This window comes from Amblyomma maculatum, chromosome 9, assembly GCF_055883805.1.
Source record: "Amblyomma maculatum isolate TAMU_Amacu chromosome 9, ASM5588380v1, whole genome shotgun sequence".
Lineage (NCBI taxonomy): Eukaryota > Metazoa > Arthropoda > Arachnida > Ixodida > Ixodidae > Amblyomma > Amblyomma maculatum.
In genome coordinates, this window is record NC_139352.1 from 121,942,298 (window position 1) to 121,960,128 (window position 17,831).

Consider the following 17,831-nt stretch of genomic DNA (forward strand, 5'->3'; position numbering starts at 1 on the left):
AGTTGGCCAAATCTAGCCATCAACCGTAACCACACAATACAACAAAAGTTCAAAGCAGCCAGTTTAGAAGCACGTGCACATGCTCACCTTGCGTCCCTGCCAGGACTTGGGGCTCTGGCGGCCGGGGCTGGAGCTGTTGCTGCTCGATGAGCTGGGACCTGGGAGGCTGCCATTCACATGTGCCGAACCATTCTGCTGCAGGCCACCTGCGCCACAAAACCAGCTTTTTATGAGGCAGCCATGGGGTAAACGAAGGACATCTGTGTTCTTCTCAGCGTCACAAATTCCAGGGCTAAGTTAAATAAAGCAGCACATCCCCAATTCAGAGGGGAATGCCGGCTTTAAGATGAAAAAAAAAAAAAAAAACGGCTATAAACGTTCCACTTTCTATGTTCAAATTACCAGTCAGGTTCCAACAATAAATAGAAAGAAAAAAAAAAAAAAAAAGCTTTCAAGCAGCCGACTAGTCTGCCTCAATTGCAGAATGTGCCTGCAATGCAAAGTAAACAATCAGTTTGCTGGGCCAGTGGTGGCACTCAGACCGATAGCAGTGAACACACAGGAAACATTGGTGGCTGCGTGATGGCCTAGCACTGGCGGTGAAGCGACTGCGCAAGCTCTCCTCTAGTCCAGCCGTGTTGCCTTGACGCTAGTGTGACACGATAAACGGCCAAGGTGATGAAATTGTCTCTGGGAAAACCGCATCTTCCATTGCGCGGTGCAGAGTTCAACCTATCGGACGACCAGTGAAACTGGAGATCGATGTACGATGCAATTTTCCTACACCTTCACACGGGATTTTCAAATAAATACAGTCAAACCTCGATATAAAGAACAAGCATATATAACGAATTATTGAATATATCGAACTCTTCTGAAATATTTTTGTCAAACATGTATTTTTAACTTCCCATAGCGAACGCGGTGCGGTATAAAACAGATACGAACTTCGCGACGCCAAGCACTACCTCACTTTAATAGCAGGAGGCAGGCTTCGTTGCACTACATGTGCGTTGTGCGGCGCAGCAAACGTTCAGGACTACCTCGCAGGCGCTGACAGCGCCACAGATGCCACGACGGCATTGGAAGTTGACAGCTAAAGAAATCCATGGCCTCTGAGATCACCCTCGTGTGCCTGTTTGTGTGTGCGGAGGTAATCTCGGAGGCCATGAGAAATCGTTCGCATCTCACAATCGCTGACAGCGCCGCTTCAGCAGCGGCGCGATCGAATGTTGCTTTTGCCTTTTTGTTTCACGAGTCTTTCCCGTTTTTTGGTTTTAGTGTTAGCAGCGGCGTCGCGGCGTGGCCGTCGTAGTCGTAGCGTTCAGCAGAGGCTGCGTTGGTAGCTGTGTCGAGTGTGGTACGCGGGTGTGCGTAGTGCTGTGATGGCGGTGAACGTGAAAAAAAAAGAGCAGCACTGACCTTAAAGACCAAGCTCAGGATAAAATCAGGGCCTTTAAGGGGGGAGGCTACCCTTGAACACCAGCTTTTTTATTTCTTGAGGTATCTGAATGAAATTTTCAGGGTATGCTCATAGTACACACATTTGAAGAACTACCAAGTTTCATGGAGCTGGGCTCATCGGTTCTCAAGTTAGAGGAGTATATCAAGATAGTTTACATAGGTCCCTAGGGGCGGGCCTGGAGAATTTGCAAAATGTGCTAGCAGTGTGAAATTTGTTATGGTCATTCCTGGATAGTTTCCCCAGGGCAAGACAATTCCCTTTTTCCAAATTTCCTCTCTGAAAAATTTTAGTACAGCCCCAAACTTAGTGTTCAAATTTACACATGACTTAACGATATTTTAATTGACTGCCCCTAATTACACACAAAATATTTTGAAAAAAACGAATTGTCTTGCCCTCAGAATTTTACTTAGGTATATAGCGAAAAAAACCTCATGAAAATCCAATAAGCGGTTCTTGAGCTATGACTTTCCCTAGCAGCCACACCGTGCAAAAAATTGATTCTGAGAAAACGGCTCTCAAAGGTTGAGAGAACAATAACTTTTTTGTTTCTCAAGTTATCATGATGAAATTTTCAAGACAGGCTCATGACATTAACAAATGAAATACCACCAAGTTTCATAGAATTGTGCACGCTAGTTCTCAAGTTACAGAAGCATATCAAACTGGTTCGAGTAGGTCCTTTGTATCAAGCCTGGAGAAATTGTGAAAGGCGCTGGCATTGTGCAATTTGTCATGCTGATTCCTAGATAGGTTCCGCAGGGCAAGACAAAGCCCTTTTTCTAAATTTTCTTGCTGAAAAATAGCATAGAATTGGATTTTTTGTTATCAATTAGACCTATGTTGATTAACCAAATTAATTATGACAAATTCTAGACATAATATTTTGAATACATGGGCTTGCCTTGCCCTCAAAAATTTATTCAGGTACAGTCGAGCCCACTTATAACGGCCCCACTTAAGACGAACACTCGCAATTATCACGAACAAGTCCGGTGCGGCCGTCAAAATATACATTAGGGCTATGGCGCTCCGTCGATCTCGGCTGCAGCGAACATCTGTGCGACTAGCCGGTCGGCTACAGCGAACGCCTTGGTGCCGCGGACCATTTTCCACATGCTGAGATCCGTCGATCCTGAGCTCTGCAAGCCGCGACAATCGGCATTCCCGATTCCCCCGCGGCATTTCGCCCTAGCATGGTGGGCGGCGCAGACGCAGCAAGCGGTTTCCCGGTTTATCTATCGCGGCATCTCGCCAGAGGAACGAGGAGCGGCCCAAACGCGACAAGCGACTTCCCGGGTTATCTTCCGCGGCATAAGCGCCGTAACGAAAAAAAAAAAAAAGCTAGCCAAGTCTGCACTGAATGCGTGTCGCACCTCGAGGCATCGTGAGCGACCACGCAACGTTTAACACGTTGCACGAAACCATTCAGAGGGCACGACGAGAGATCGTAAATCCGGCGATCGCAAAAATGGCGAAGCCAACGACAGCAAAGAGCCGTAGCAGACGACGCGGGGAGGCGGAGACCGACGCGTCAGCGGCCGCAGCAGCCAATAGTGGTCGGCCGATCCCCCGCGTTCTCGCGGAGCGCGCGCTTTGCCCAATCGCAGCCTTGAATTCGAGCGCGGGAAACTTGAAAGCCGCCACGAGGCTCTCAATCGGTAGCAAGCCACGCCTCGACCGCGCCGCCGTCGCCGCCGCCGAGGGTGGCAGAAGAAAGCGCAAGAATTCACAAACAAAACAAGACCAAGATGGCGGCGCTCAGTTCGGCGGGAGAGGAATGGTGCGCGCGCGAAGTTTGGGAATTTTCGGCGCGTGCTCGCTGCTCCGCGGCTGCCGCCGCTTGTTAAATAATTAATTTCGAGTATTTCTACGGCGAGTTGGACATTGATAATTACAGAAATGATAGTTTATAAGACATACTACCGGAATATATAATCTTCCAAAAATCGACTTTTTCGCGATTTTTCGGTTTTCAAAGGTCGCGTCCCCCCTTAAGGCAGTTTACAAGAGGAGACTGACACTCTCTCGTGAAGCTTCTTATGAAGCAGGACTTGAAGATGGGAGCATTAAAGCGACTTGCTGGGAGCATTAAAGCGGCATGGGACAGCGTGAAAGGCAAAACGATCGCCAGCTGCTTTCGGCACGCAGGTTTTGTTCCAGCAGAGACCCGTGCATCAAATGACGATGGGGACGATCCTGCCGAAGCAGAAGCACAGTTCCGCGAGCTCGATGAGCCTGTAACAATTTTTCGCGTTTTGTTGGTGACATGCCCGCAACAATGACTGTAGAGGACTTTGTAGGCGGCGACGACATCGTGGCACCCATGGCTGTATTGACGGACGCCGAAATCGCTGTGGAAGTTTCTGAACATCCCGCAGACGAAGCTCAGGCTGACCCTGCAGACGATGAGAACATTCCGACTTCACAAGAAGCGCTTGCTGCATTGGATTTACTGCGCCGCCGCTGCAGTGCTATTGAGAGCAGTGGGTTTGCCCTTGTTCAGTGTTTGCAAACTGTGGAACAGGACGTGATACGGAATGCGATCAACACAAAAAAGCAGGCCTCGATAACGCAGTTTTTTGCGCGTAAATAAATGGACGTGACCCAAGTAGGTACGCTCCGAGTTGCTGTGCCTTCTCCGTTTGAATTTTGCTGCTCTTGCATGTATTTTCTATGAAATTTTACATTACGAATTATGGATAGAGCGAACTATTTTCCGATTTTTTAACTGTTCGTTATAACGAGGTTTTACTAATCTGTTACTTCAATAAAAACAAAATTCGAATAATCCGGGTTCGATGTTGGCATTCTATGCTGTACTCGCATGCTAACTTTCAACAAGATATGCTGACAAAGAAAAAAAGAAAAAGAAAAAAAAAAAAAAACGTTTTCCGAGACCCTCACCCTTCCTCTAAAGGTTGTTTGCAAAGTGTGCTTGCGCTTGTTCACCCCACCTAGTTTTCTTCTGCAGTTCCATGTGACCGTTTTAGCTTAGATTAATTTTAATGACTGAATATAAAGTGGCATGATAGGTGGCCAATGTGCCACCGCTTCCTCCACCAATGGCAAACTGCCGCCACGTACCACCAGAGTCCGAGGCACTAGGGCTTTCGTCCTCGGTGCTGTTCCGGTGCAACAAGTCTAGCGTGTCTGCAGGCTTGTAGGCCCCGTTCAGCACACCGCCATTTGCCCCTGCCGTCGGGTAGCCACCCCCAGTTGCCTGACGGTACGCAGTCAGACTTGAGAGCTGTAAATGGGACAGATTTCACTCAGTCAAAGGTACCTCTTACCAACATTTGCGAGAGCACACAGGGTGCCCGCAAGGACGACAGATGATAAAAACGTTTCATTTCAGACACAACAACATTAAATGTGCTACACGGGCTGTACGCTATATCCAAAGCAAAGCCAGAGAGCCAAACCTACCCACACACAACTAAACTCTGACACAACTAAAGATGACTGCTGAGTGCATAACTAGGTGCTAGTTGAGCCACACAGAGCAGCAGTTTTAAAGGCGAAAGCCTTTATTGGCTCATCATTGTCATCAGCAAAAGTGCCATGCTTTTGTGGCGGCTCTGATACTTAACTCCTTAAGGGCTTATGACGAGCTCAGCTCGTCACAAGCGATCGACAATTTTTTTGCTTATTACTAGATGAGGTCATCACAGCTTTTCCGCAATGTTTCAAGGAGCTGATGGCGAGCCCAGCTCTTGAAACAATATTTTACCACATAAATCATAGATGGCAGCATGGGTCCCATCATTGGCATTTTTATTGAATGCGATTTTGAACACTAAATGGCGGAATTCCTGCATCCCCTTTCCCGCGTTTTCTAAAACATGGCATCATGCGTGCGTAGATCTGGTGCGGGAGATTATTCTGCATCGGATGATAGCACAAGGGAGGACGATGCCGTTTTGTGTTCTTCAAGTGAAGAGGATAGTGATGACATTTTTGTCGACAGCGAGTCAGAAGCGGAAGACAGCAGCGATGACACGATGGGCGAGCTTTCGTGAATGGTGCCGGATAGACCTAGTGGTGCGTGAAGGCCCTCTGAGCAGTGCCATGCTTCCAACGCTACCACACGGATAGTGGTCTCATCTAGTTCGAATGCATCTAGAAGCAATGGTGCATCTTTTGCACGGCAATTCTAAGCCACTTTGTACTATCTGTACTTTCAAGAATTTATTTTTTTATTTCTCAATGCTCCTCAAAGGTGTAAGGTATGGAGTATTGCACAAGGGGGCCGGTAATGACTAATAAAATATAATTATCCGCCAGAAATCGTTTCTGGGATTTTTTTTGTTTCAAACATGGTACATAATAAAAAAATTTGGCAATTTGGAAGCATAACTTTTTTATTTATTTGGCCCTTAAGGGGTTAAAAAATAAATTAATAAACGATGTCTCCCACCGGGGAATCGAACCTCCATCCCTTGGATCCCCAGCCCAGCACTTTACCACTGTGCGACGCCCCAGATCGTGAAACGCTCTTCATAATTTCCCTTGTCTACAGTGAGAATGATAGCAAGATTTCGCGAGTGACAGATACTGTGCCTTTCCTTTCCTGTAGACGAATTATAGAACACCGGTGAACTTTTATGCGTTCAATGAAATTCTGGTTGTGTTCAACAAGGGGTGCGCAATGTACCGTCACGGCAGGTCATGACGTCACAAGGCGATTAATGCATATAGAAAGCTGACCCCACTGGGCGTCTGATCCAGGCATTCGTGCGCCCTTTCATTTGCCGCTTCCTCAAACGCCGCACACAGCAAACAGAAGCAAACCCAGACGTCTAAGAGACGTTAGTACAGCAGGGGCCGGATTACGCACCGCTCTCAAAGGCCTATGTCCTACTGGTCAGTTCTGACCAGCGGCCATATTGCTTTTCTGCGTCACCAGTGGACGTCACGAGACGTCATGAACACAAAAGAAACGATGATGTTGAGCACCTAAATATGGCCGCCAATTGAGAGCGACAGAAGCAGTCTCAAACGTTTGAGAGTGAAAATGGCGGCCACGTACATTGCGATGCGCCGCTGTGAGGCATTGTATCGGCGATCCACGGCGAATTATAAAGCACGAAGACGCGTTTGACTTGCCGGACGAGTTGTTCCGACTCTGTTCAACTCGGGAACAATCAGAAAGTGTAGTGACTGTGCGACCATCGCCGACGAACATCGATAACGGCGGCTTGTGGGCGAGTTCGTCGTCACCGCGGCGGCAAGCGCACCGCATTTTTTTGCTACCGGAGGCTTCCAACACGATTACACCGTGCTTCCAACATACGTAGAGAATGTAACATCGTTTGCATCACACAGTGCGCCGGTAGCGGAAGCCATCGGGCGGAACGATGATTGCCGTCAAGGCGCAGCGGGGAGATACGGAAACAAGTCGCTAGGCAAGGGGTTCTACGCACGTTGTGAACATCACAATAGTGAGTAGATTTTGTTTTTGACTGCGTGTGTTTGGCTAAAAGTTCTGAAGATCGTAGTAAACTTGTATTGTGTCTGCTTTATCTCAGATCTGCGACGCGACCACGCGCATTTCGTGACCCTGGCTGCCCCGCCAGACCAACGCCTCCTCCACGACGCGTTCGCTAGTGTGCACCGAAAGGCGATCGAAGGTCTGCTGAACACCTGCGTCTTTTCCTGGTTAAGCTCTAAAAACCAGTGTTGGTCATCGAACGATCTTAATTATATGCACTGATGTGTGCTATACCACTTGTTGTAAGTCGGCTTCTCTGCAAGGCTTTTTTCTCCAACCAAAAGGTCTCGTTCCCACTCGTGCATTGTTTTTCAACAGTTGTCTTAAAGATGACCTAGCGAGAGCTGTCGAAAGGGTTCTGTATACCTGTCCTTTATATGTAAAGTACAGGATGAAGAGACTATTGATTGTCCAGCGTGCCTTGCTTCTCGATGACAGGTTTCGGGCCATTTGTCACGCTCCCTGCCTGCGACACATTCGCGACTTGAAAGTAAATGCGTCGTAAAAACGCCTACTTCTTTTCATTTCAGCAAATACCGAGAGTGTTTTCTAATGACATTTTTTTTTTTTTTTTTTTTGAAAGCAAGCTTTGCAGGGAGAGACCGACTTAGATTTCGGCCTCAGCAAGAGATCCATTTCCTGAATATGCTGAGATTGGCTAAATGCCAAAGAATGCATGTTGTAGTGAAATTTTATTGTTATCATGGCTAAAGCAATAGGAGACAAATATTTAGCGTGTTTAAATTTATTTACTGCCTAAGAAACCGGGGTGTTTCTGTTATGCAGGTAATCATATAACGTTATTTATATCACTACCAAGTTACAAGGCTGTCCTTACAATGATGCTTGCCTTTGCGAGTGGGTTGATTATACGACAAATACGGTATCGTTTTTTCGCATTGTAAGTGCCGTCACAAGCCGATTTCTGTTTATCGAATTATCAATATATCGAACTATTTCACCATCCCCTTTGAGTTTGATATATCCGGGTTCGACTGTATTTTTTTTGGTGAGAACTGTGCAGAAATATGCTGTGAAAGCAATGCATGCAGTTTGATTCAGAATTAAACTATGGACAGTGCTGAATTGCCACTGCATTAGGCAAGCAGTGTGAAGGCACCCACCTCCCTTTCAGCCGTCTCCGAGGCAAACTTTGAAGGATCGCTTCGCTGCAGTCCTTCTTCACTGGGCGACGACAGCTCCAGGCTCGGAGAGGAGAGGTCAGCTGCGGAAAGAGAAGGATTTCATCATGTGAAACTGCACAGTGTGCAAGGACCATGGCACTGTGTTCACCCAGCTGACAACACAGCCAAGTGCAGAAGTCATTATTAAGGAAAACCTTGCACAGCTTTTTAGAACATCAAGTAGCATAAAACACAATCTAAACAATGGAACAGCTCACAACAGTAAAAGCCGCAGCATATTCACCTAGCCTATCTTGTCATAAAGCATTGCTAAATTCAGAGTGCTTTCAGAGGTACTTCAAAACAAGACTGGCCACGCCATACGAAGCAGGTTTCAGTAAGCATTCAAACATTTTCAACTAGCTTCCTTGTCTTCTTGCATTAAAAGCCACCCTACAACAGTGTGCACCGAAGGTAGGAAAAGGCTGAGAGGTATTCGCCGCGAGATCGACCTAGAGGTGGCGCCACCGTCACTCCGGTAGTGTGGATCGGCAGCCGGCGGCGCTCGCAGAAATGCACGCTGCGTAGGTCTGCTTCCGAGTTAATGGCGGGTTTCTTGGCGATGAAGACGTGTTTTCAGCAGTATTTCTGCAATATTGCAGAAAAAAATCCAAGGATGTCGCCAATGCAGCAGAAGAAGAGCGGATTTTAGGAAAACAAAGCACTCAACCACCAGTCTTCTAGATTTACTTTGCACGTTTCTTGCGCTGTACCACGCTCACGCGCCTAATGCTTGGGCCTGCCTAATGACAGCTTTGTTTTTCTTACCGACTTTTAAACAGTTTACGCCAGCGAGACCGGCAAATGTAGTGTCAAGCCCACGCAGATACAAGGTTCGTGCTCTGACCTGCAGTAATTTAGATTGAATCGAGAAAGCCTGGTTCATTATATCGTACTTGACTCGAGGATTAAGCAGGTTAAATGTAGCATTGGCAGCGCACTGCATGGCGAGTTGCTTTAGACTGAGTGCACATCAACTCTGGCTAGACAACCACGCAGAAGTATTCCCCAAAAATGAGATCACACCGACACTATACAGGAAACCTCGCCGCACAGGAAAGCTGATTGTTCACGTGTACAGCGCTGAGTGGACTGAATTTGCCGAAATGCTTTTTGCGGCCACTGTCATAGAATATGATAGTGTATTAATGCATGCGCCACTAACTGTAAATGATTTCCTGAAACCGAGGAAAGTATAAGGGATTTCTGATGTGTGTGCTGTTAATACATAACGGTGAATTAGTAGTGTAATTATTTTGTTTTGCAATGCGAATAAATTTCACCGTGCTAGAGAACTTTTACACACTTGACAGAATTGACAATAATCAGCGATTAAATTTAGTAATGTTAAAGTGCAAGCTACGAATTACTCGCTGCGAAGACATCGTTATAACTGCACATGGGCACTGTCGTGTTCTGGGAAGCAATTTTACAGACTGAAAATTTCTTTATCACTAATTATTTAGCAGTGACTAAATCTTATGCGAAGTAAAATATTAAGGTTGCTTCCAAAACAGATGCCGGATATAAAACTATTCCGAAAGAAATGGAGGTCATCTTATCATGAGACTATAAAAATGTATTTATCCCCGAACTAAATACTGATATTTAAGCCCGCATGAAGCTGTTTTACTCCCGTTGTCAGAAATGACGAGTTTTGTCGGAAGACAGCACTTGGACGAAAAGGGATTATAATAATTATAATAGGCTACCAGTAAAGTACATTGATCTAGGTGTATTATGTAATATTTAGGGTAACAATTAGGTGCAGGGAATATGTTTCCCAAACATTCGAGCATTTCTCTAAAGCAAAATGTGCTCACTAAAACTTTTACGGATGCACAGAAGCCTTCAACAAGAAAAAAAAAAGAAAAGAAATGCATATTGGCCCAGGTGTAACGCATGAAAGCGGCATCGGCTATGACGGATGATTGCAGAGGCTGGTTTTCGTGTCTTTTATTTTCATTATTAACACCACATTTACCACGTGGGCTTGTTTATTGTGCAGTCAAATCCCACAGCAGAGGAACGCCTTTCGAAACGGTTGTGATTGAATCCCGCATTTCAGCGGTCGAGCACCCTTACCATTGAGACACCGCAAAAAAAAAGAAAGTACTCACAAAACTCTATCGTGCATACAGATGGCATAGTAAGCATAGAGTGGTCTGTTCAAACTGCATTCTGCTATATGAAGCAGTCTGCGGTGGCATATGTTTTAGTAGCTGCGGTATTCCAAACAGAAACGGGAATATGCAATTTTTGAGCGTTTGCATTAACTTTTATTGACGGCAATAACCTGTTTTGCTTTGACACGGCAGTAACGACAGTACCACTTCGTTTGAGACATTGCATGTCAAAGGATCTCAAGCGCCGAAGACCGCGATGGATGATGTCCTTATCCAAGCATGACATGCTCGATACGGACAAGTATATATTTTTTTTAATGAACCATATTTATTTTGCAAGAGGCATATAGGTAAGCAAAAGCTCACAGGAACTGCGAAACAAACAAAAACGCTCCTGTACACGCCGCATGCACGCAAGTAAATCACTGCGGGCTGGCACGCGACGCGAAAACGCATCCACACTGAATAGGTGTCGCCGCTGAGCCGCAAGGTGGCGACTTCTCGATCTCGAGGCCAATAACATCAGCATTCCCCAAGGAAGTGTACTGACCTGCTTATGGTTTATGTAAGTGACATTGTGTTACACTAATAGAAATGTTAACATGCTGTACACTCCAATAAGTGCTGTGGCTGACCAAATATTACTGAATAATGCATCGAGTGAAATTGTGGGCTAGTGTGACAGATAAAAAAAACGGACTTTTCATCCTGATAACACAGTGCTCTTGTGCACGACAAAAAAAATCCTCACCATTTAGTTACTCTGCTCATGACACTACTACAGTCAAACCCACTTATAACAATACTGGTTTTAGCAATACAGTGAAAGCTCGTTAATTCACAACTCGTTAATTCGAAATTTTGGATAATTCGAAATAGTCATCGTGGTCCGGTCCGCAGTGCATAGAAGTCTATGCGCGTAACAGCTCGTTAATTCACTCAAAAATTCGCGCCGCCACCCATGATTCAAACTGCGCGCCGCCAAGCGGCGCTGTTAAAAACTATCGTTGGAAGCTTTCACGGCAGAACGATAGATGGCACAACCATCGGGGCGCCGCTAGGGTGCTGGAACAAGTACTAAACAGTCTTTCCTGCCGCGACTCCTTCGAGGAACGACGTTTCAGTGTTATCGACCACGGTTTCGTGTTGCATTTCGTGAGCCCTCGTTTTGCACGCCGCTTGTTGTGAGCTTGTGTCCGCGAGATGTGTTCGTGTGGGAAATACTGTGCCAAGACGGTGAAGGAGAAAGTGGCTATTTTACGCGAGGTGAATGAACGGAAGGCCAGCAAAGTGGAAATCGCGAAAAAGCACGGGATTCCACCAAGCACGTTGTCGACGTACGTCCGAAATAGGAAGGCCATCGAGGATGCCTATGAAGCCGAAGATTTCGCCAGCAACAGAAAAAGGCTTCGGTTAGCCAAGTATCCGGAAATTGAGACCGCTGTGATCACGTGGGTGAAAGAAATGAGAAGCGCTGACATTCCACTGAGCGGCCCAATTATCATGGCGAAGGCGGCCGATTTCGCCCTGCGCTTGAATGTGGAAGATTTTGTCGCCTCCGAAGGATGGTTTCACCGCTTTAGAGACAGACATAATCTTGTCTTCCGGGTGTTGTCTGGAGAAGCCAAAGAAGTGGATGCAGAAACTTGTGCCACGTGGCGAAGCGGTGCTCTGCAGCAGTACTTAGAAAGCTACTCGGCACATGATATATTCAATGCTGATGAGACGGCTTTGTTTTATAAGCTCCAGCCCGACAGAACAGTAACATTTAAAGGGGACAGCTGCGCTGGCGGCAAGCGAAGCAAAGAGCGGATTACTGTTCTGGTCGCCGCTAATATGACCGGGACGGAGAAGGTCCCTCTTTTTGTTGTCGGCAAGGCACATAAGCCTAGATGTTTCAAGAACATTAGGACGCTGCCGACGGAATACTCCGCCAACAGCAAGGCAGGGATGACGGGCGAATTGTTTAAAAAATGGCTCTTGAAATTCGATCGGAGGATGGAGCTAGCGAAGCGTCAAGTTCTCCTCATTGTGGATAACTGCTCGGCACACAAAGTCGACGCCGAGCTGAAAGCCACAAGGCTCGTCTTTTTGCCCGCCAACACGACTGCGGCCTTGCAGCCGATGGATCAGGGGGTGATCAGAAACGTCAAATGTTTCTATAGGCGCCACATGATCGAGCGCATGACTTTGTGCACTGGAAACCAGAAGACCAGCACCATCACATTGCTCACAGCAATGCACATGTTGGTGCGTGCATGGGAGCAGGTCACGCCGTCCACAATTGCAAACTGCTTCCACCACTGTGGCCTTGCTGCCGGAAGTATGAAAGAAAGTGGCGACGATGGGAGTCCGGAGCCTCTGCCTGCGGCTGTGCGTGCAGTGCTGCAGGACGTCAGTTTTGATGATTACGTTGGAGTAGACAGCGACGCAGCAGTGTGCGGTGCCCTAAGTGATGAGGACATTGTTGCTGAAATTGTTGGGGAGCAGTCTGTCCCAGAAGAGGCAGAAGACTAGGACGACGACGAGGAGCAAGAGCTCGTGCGTCCATCCGCGGCAGAAGTTATGGGAGCGTTGAATGTCGCGCGCCTTTTCTTCAGCTTTGAAGAGGGGGAAGAAGACTCCCTGCGTCGCATTCGCATGCTAGAAGACCGAGTGAGTACGGTAGCCCTCAGAGAGAAGAAGCAGAAGATGATAACCGACTTTTTTGCTAAATAAATGTTTTTCGTGCCCTCCGGGCATCAAACGCCTTCATTTTTGCTCACTTTCATTAGTTCGAATTTTGGTTAATTCGAACTGGCCTGGCGGCCCCGTGGAATTTGAATTAACGAGCTTTTCCTGTATATCGGATATAACAATGGGCAGCCGCTGCACCATCAGGTTTGCCATGCGTTCTATGGTAAAATAAACTGCTAATTACAATGCTTATTAAAAAAAAAAAAAAAAGGAAATCGGAACAGAACGTGTCGAGCCAATGCATTGGTCGGGTGCGCCAGGGAAGCTTGCAAGCCGCGAAGACAAGGAAGAGGATGGAGCACTTCCTCACGTGGAGGAGGGAAGGCGTAAAGCCGCGTTCAGACTATGTGTGCAACGTACGTATAGTTCGTAAGGATCGTAAGCGTAAGCGCAAAAAAGATAGCGTGTCTGTTCAGACTGCTGTCACATTGAGCGTAAGATGCATAATGTCCGCAGCCAGCGTGGGCGTAAATGTCGGAGGACCCGCGACTTTTACAACTAGCACAGATATGTCTGTTACGTGCGACCAATGCGCACAGCCGTTTCGGTTTTCCCTTTCCGGTCACGGGGCTTCCAGTCTTCCCAGATTTCGCGCAAACCAGCTAGTAGGTGACATCACGACATCATCCAACGCTCCTACTCTGCTACAGTGTCTCGGCTCGCCGGTGTTATTGGTGTTGTGTCAGTGATGGTGTCTGTCCGCAGCTTGATCATGTGCAGTGCGGAATCTTCTTCGCTGTGGAATTATCAGCCTCTCATAAAAAAAGTTCGGCAGAGGCCAGCTCTCTACTACCAGCTGAAATCGCACGGAGAGAAGTGAAAAACGATGCCTGGCTACAAATTGCCAGTGCGCTGAGTCAAAGCAGTAAGTGGTTTTTCAATCCGTTTTTTCATGGGCGAACAAGCTCTCAACAAGCAAATGCTTCCTCTGGTTTAGAAAAGTGAGGTTATGGAGATGGGGGATACCCGCTTCATCCCACTGCAAAAACACTAAAAATGTTGAAAAATACAAAAACATTTGTGGCGAACACCCCAATACAAATGAATGAAGCTGGAGCCAAAGAGGAGAAAAAAGCCTGGAAAAAAATCCAAACACGACAAGCCTGAAAACTCGAGAAGACGATTACCGGGACTTGACAAGGCCGCAGGCATTGATTTCACACCGAAGACTTTCGAAGTCTGGTGAGGCGGTTGCCACTTTTCTCGACGATAAAGGAAAGTATGGCAGATTCCCACTGATGGCTCAGTCCACGCGATGCTCGCACACGTGGTAAGTACACGTAAGATGCAACTGTTGTACACTTTCCTCTTGAGCGATACACTTAACGATACTTATTGCCTCTAAGAATTTTTAAGTCCTCTGCCTCAAAATTAGGAGAAGGTAACAGGTGGCAGCCAGCCGCTCGACCACTTGTTCGGAGCAGGATGGCGTGTAATGAATGCAAGATTTGTTCAAAGCGTCCACGAGTAAGTAACAAAAATAAATAATAATAACATTTACCAATGTTACTATAGTCTTGATTGAGCAGTATGCATGACATACAGCTCATCATTCGAGATTCAACAGCTCAGTAGAAATCGAAATGTCATTAACACAATAAATGAATGAAGTGTATGGAAAGGCAGACAAGGGTTTTATGAATCACCTATAATAATAATAATACAGTCGAACCCGGTTATATCGAACCCGGATATATCGAATTTTGGTTATATCGAACTCACGGAATACCGTATTTACTCGAATCTAGGCCGGTACTTTTTTCTTTCTTTAATTGGTTACGAAAGTCGGGGGTCGGCTTAGATTCGAGGATGCGGTTTGCCTGCAACCGCTAGACATGTAGCGCCATCTCGTGGCTACTGCTTGAAGCTTGCAGGTTTGCAGGCTCCATTTTGCTTTTGTGAACGTTGCACCAAGGTCTCGTCGTTTCGCGTTTCCTTGTGTGCGTCTCTGCGTGCCCTCGAAAAAGCAGTCGTGTTCGCGGCGCGATGGCTCCCACCAAGCGATGCCATTACACTGCGGCTTGCGGAAAGTAGTTTTAGAGACGGAGAAGACGTCAAACCTACAAGCTCAGCACGACTTCGGCGTGGATGAAAAAAACGTGCGCCGATGGCGCAAGCAGCGGAATGAGCTTTTCGACTGCGCTGCAAAGCGAATGGCCTTCACTGGACCCAAGAGCGGGCGACACCACGAGGTGGAGAAGGATGTCGCTGATTTTATCAGGAAGCAAAGGGAAAGTGCAATGCCCGTGATGACGGAGATTATACAGGCGAAGGCGAGGGAGATCGTAAATGTTAGAGGCGTTGGACGGACCCAATTTAAGGCCAGCAGGGGCTGGGTCACTCGCTTCATGAAGCGTTTCTGGTTCAGCTTGCGACGGAGGACTTCTGCGTGCCAAAACCTACCCCCTGACTTTGAGGAGAAGCTGGTCGCATTCCAGCGCTTTGTTATCAAGAAGCGGTTGGGCCAAATCGGTAACGCCGACCAGACCCCAGTCTGTTTTGACATGCCTGTAGCGTTCACAGTGAATGAAAAGGGTGCAAAACAGGTAAAAGTCAGAACTGCTGGGTACGAGAAGTAACGTTTTACCGTGATGTTATGTTGCATGGCCGATGGGCGAAAACTGCCGCCCTACATCATATTTAAGCGGAAGACGCTTCCAGCTGGAGAAGTTTTCCCTAAAAACGTCTTTGTGCGCGTCCATGAGAATGGATGGATGAGTGGTGCCCTTGTCGAAGACTGGGTGAAGACCGTTTGGCAACGCCGTCCCGGGGCCCTGTTCAAGAAGTCGCTCCTGGTTCTCGACTCCTACCGCGGCCACTTGACAGATGCCGTAAAGTCCGTGCTTTCGGATGGCGGTACGGACATTGCGATAATCCCCGGAGGTATGACGAGCCAGCTACAGCCGCTCGACGTAGCCATCAACAAGCCATTTAAGGATAGGCTGCGGAAGCACTACAACGACTGGCTGACAATGCAAGATCACCAGCTCACACCGACCGGGCGCATCAAGCGTGCTTTGCTTAGCCAAGTGGTGAACTGGGTCGCCGCGGCGTGGGAGGAGATTCCGGCCGAACTGATTGTGCGGGCCTTCTGAAAGTGCAGTATTTCCAACGCGCTGGACGGAAGCGAAGACAGTGCGCTGTGGGAGGAAACCAGCGACAAAGCGGACAACGACGGCGACGAAGACAGCGAGTGAGCATTGGACGTGCTACAATGAGCGTCGCAAGCACAGTAAAATGCATGTTCTAGTTCCAGTCAATGCCTTTTTTCATTCGGCTTACATTCGAGTAAACTTTTTTTTTTTTCTGACCGTCTGAATTTAGGGGGTCGGCCTAGAATCGAGGCCGGCCTAGATTCGAGTAAATACGGCATCCCCTTGAAAATCCCATGTAAAAGTATAGGAAAGCCGCGTCATATATCGAACTTAATTTCAGCGGTTGTTCGATTATCGAACTCCGCACCACGCACTGGAAAGCGTGCCTTCCCCAAAAACGATCGCATCACCCTTGGCCGTTTGCCGCGTGACGTTTTCAAGCCATGTGCGGAAGAGGAATGAGAAGGAACAGTTCGGTGACGGCTGGTCTGGGCAGCGCCGCGCCCATTCCCCAAAGGCGCGCGCATCTGCAGTTATCGTTTCCCGCGCGCCAACACATGACGTTTGCAAGCCATGTGCGTGGGTGTGCCCATTCTTTTGCCGAGCTATCTCTCCTTCAGCACGCGCTATGCATACGCCAAGCCAGCTCAGCCAGTTTTCAGACAGGCGTCGGACGCTTTCTCCAGCGTGTGTTGCGAACCCTCTGCACGGGGCGGCTGACGTGGCTGTGGCACCTGCGGACGTTAAGAAGCGGCAGCTCTCTTTTTGCATTTTTTTTTTAGAGTCATCCTTTCTTGTTGTGCTGTTCAACGGCAACAGTGGTTTTTTTTTTTTTTTTTTTTTCTTTTTAACAGCTGCTGCGATCATGACGCCCGCCCCAGGCGCGGCGTGGCTTGTGCAATCAAGCCATCACGGGCACTCTGCCAAGTTCGCTCCCCGCCACCGCAGGAGCTATCAAAAGATAAACGCGCCCGGACGTTATCGCTGCGCAGCATCTTGGCACGCTGCCAAGAAATGAGCTGTGGATGCGACCACGAAACGGAGTGGAGCGCCATCGACATGCAAGCGAAAACGCTCGCGATTTCTGCCGCGGCGACACAGAAACCTTGTTTTGAGCTGCGTGGTGGCTCGAGCGGCGAGAGGGACGCAGTTCCAACAAGTTTGAAATTTTTCGCTCTGTCGCTGCCGCTCGTCGCGAGATCGCTCAATCGCTTGTATGTGAGCGAGCTGGCCTTTACGCATTTATTTTTAATTTTTTTTCAAATTCTCGGGTGCAAAAGTGGAGGGTGGGTTCATTACGCGAGTGGGCTGATTACCCGAATAATACGGTATCGGTTTTTCACATCGTAAGTGCCGTCACAAGCCGATTTCTGTATATCGAATTATCGATATATCGAACTATTTCGCGATCCCTTTCGAGTTCGATATATCCGGGTTCGACTGTAATAATAATGATAATAACAATAACAATAATAATAATAATAATAATAATAATAATTTAATGCCAACAAATTTACAAGATAATAACCAGCCTGTTTAAGCAAACATGCTTGTGAACGGAACTGGGCAGTACAGCGACGTATATGTGCGGAGCCACGCACAAAAAAAGGGGGGGGGGGAACAATATAAAAAAGCATAGATATGAAAAATAGATAAAATGGAAAGAGCAAAAAAAAAAAGCATTTACAAAACAAATCAATGAAAGTTATGTGTTCTTCTATTTCCCACTGA

General features: G+C 47.3%; 1 protein-coding gene across 4 annotated transcripts in view; it reads right to left on the minus strand.

Annotated features, from left to right (window-relative positions):
* The window catches only part of LOC146180285 (constitutive coactivator of PPAR-gamma-like protein 1 homolog), a 105,702-nt gene that overhangs the window by 58,924 nt on the left and 28,947 nt on the right, over positions 1 to 17,831 (minus strand). For all 4 annotated transcript variants that reach the window (XM_084579497.1, XM_084579496.1, XM_084579499.1 and 1 more), the window contains 3 exons: positions 8,084 to 8,184; positions 4,553 to 4,715; positions 88 to 206 (listed from right to left, as the gene is read on the minus strand). In XM_084579497.1, the coding sequence (XP_084435623.1) occupies positions 88 to 206; positions 4,553 to 4,715; positions 8,084 to 8,184 (383 nt within the window). The remainder of the gene's footprint in view (positions 1 to 87; positions 207 to 4,552; positions 4,716 to 8,083; positions 8,185 to 17,831) is intronic.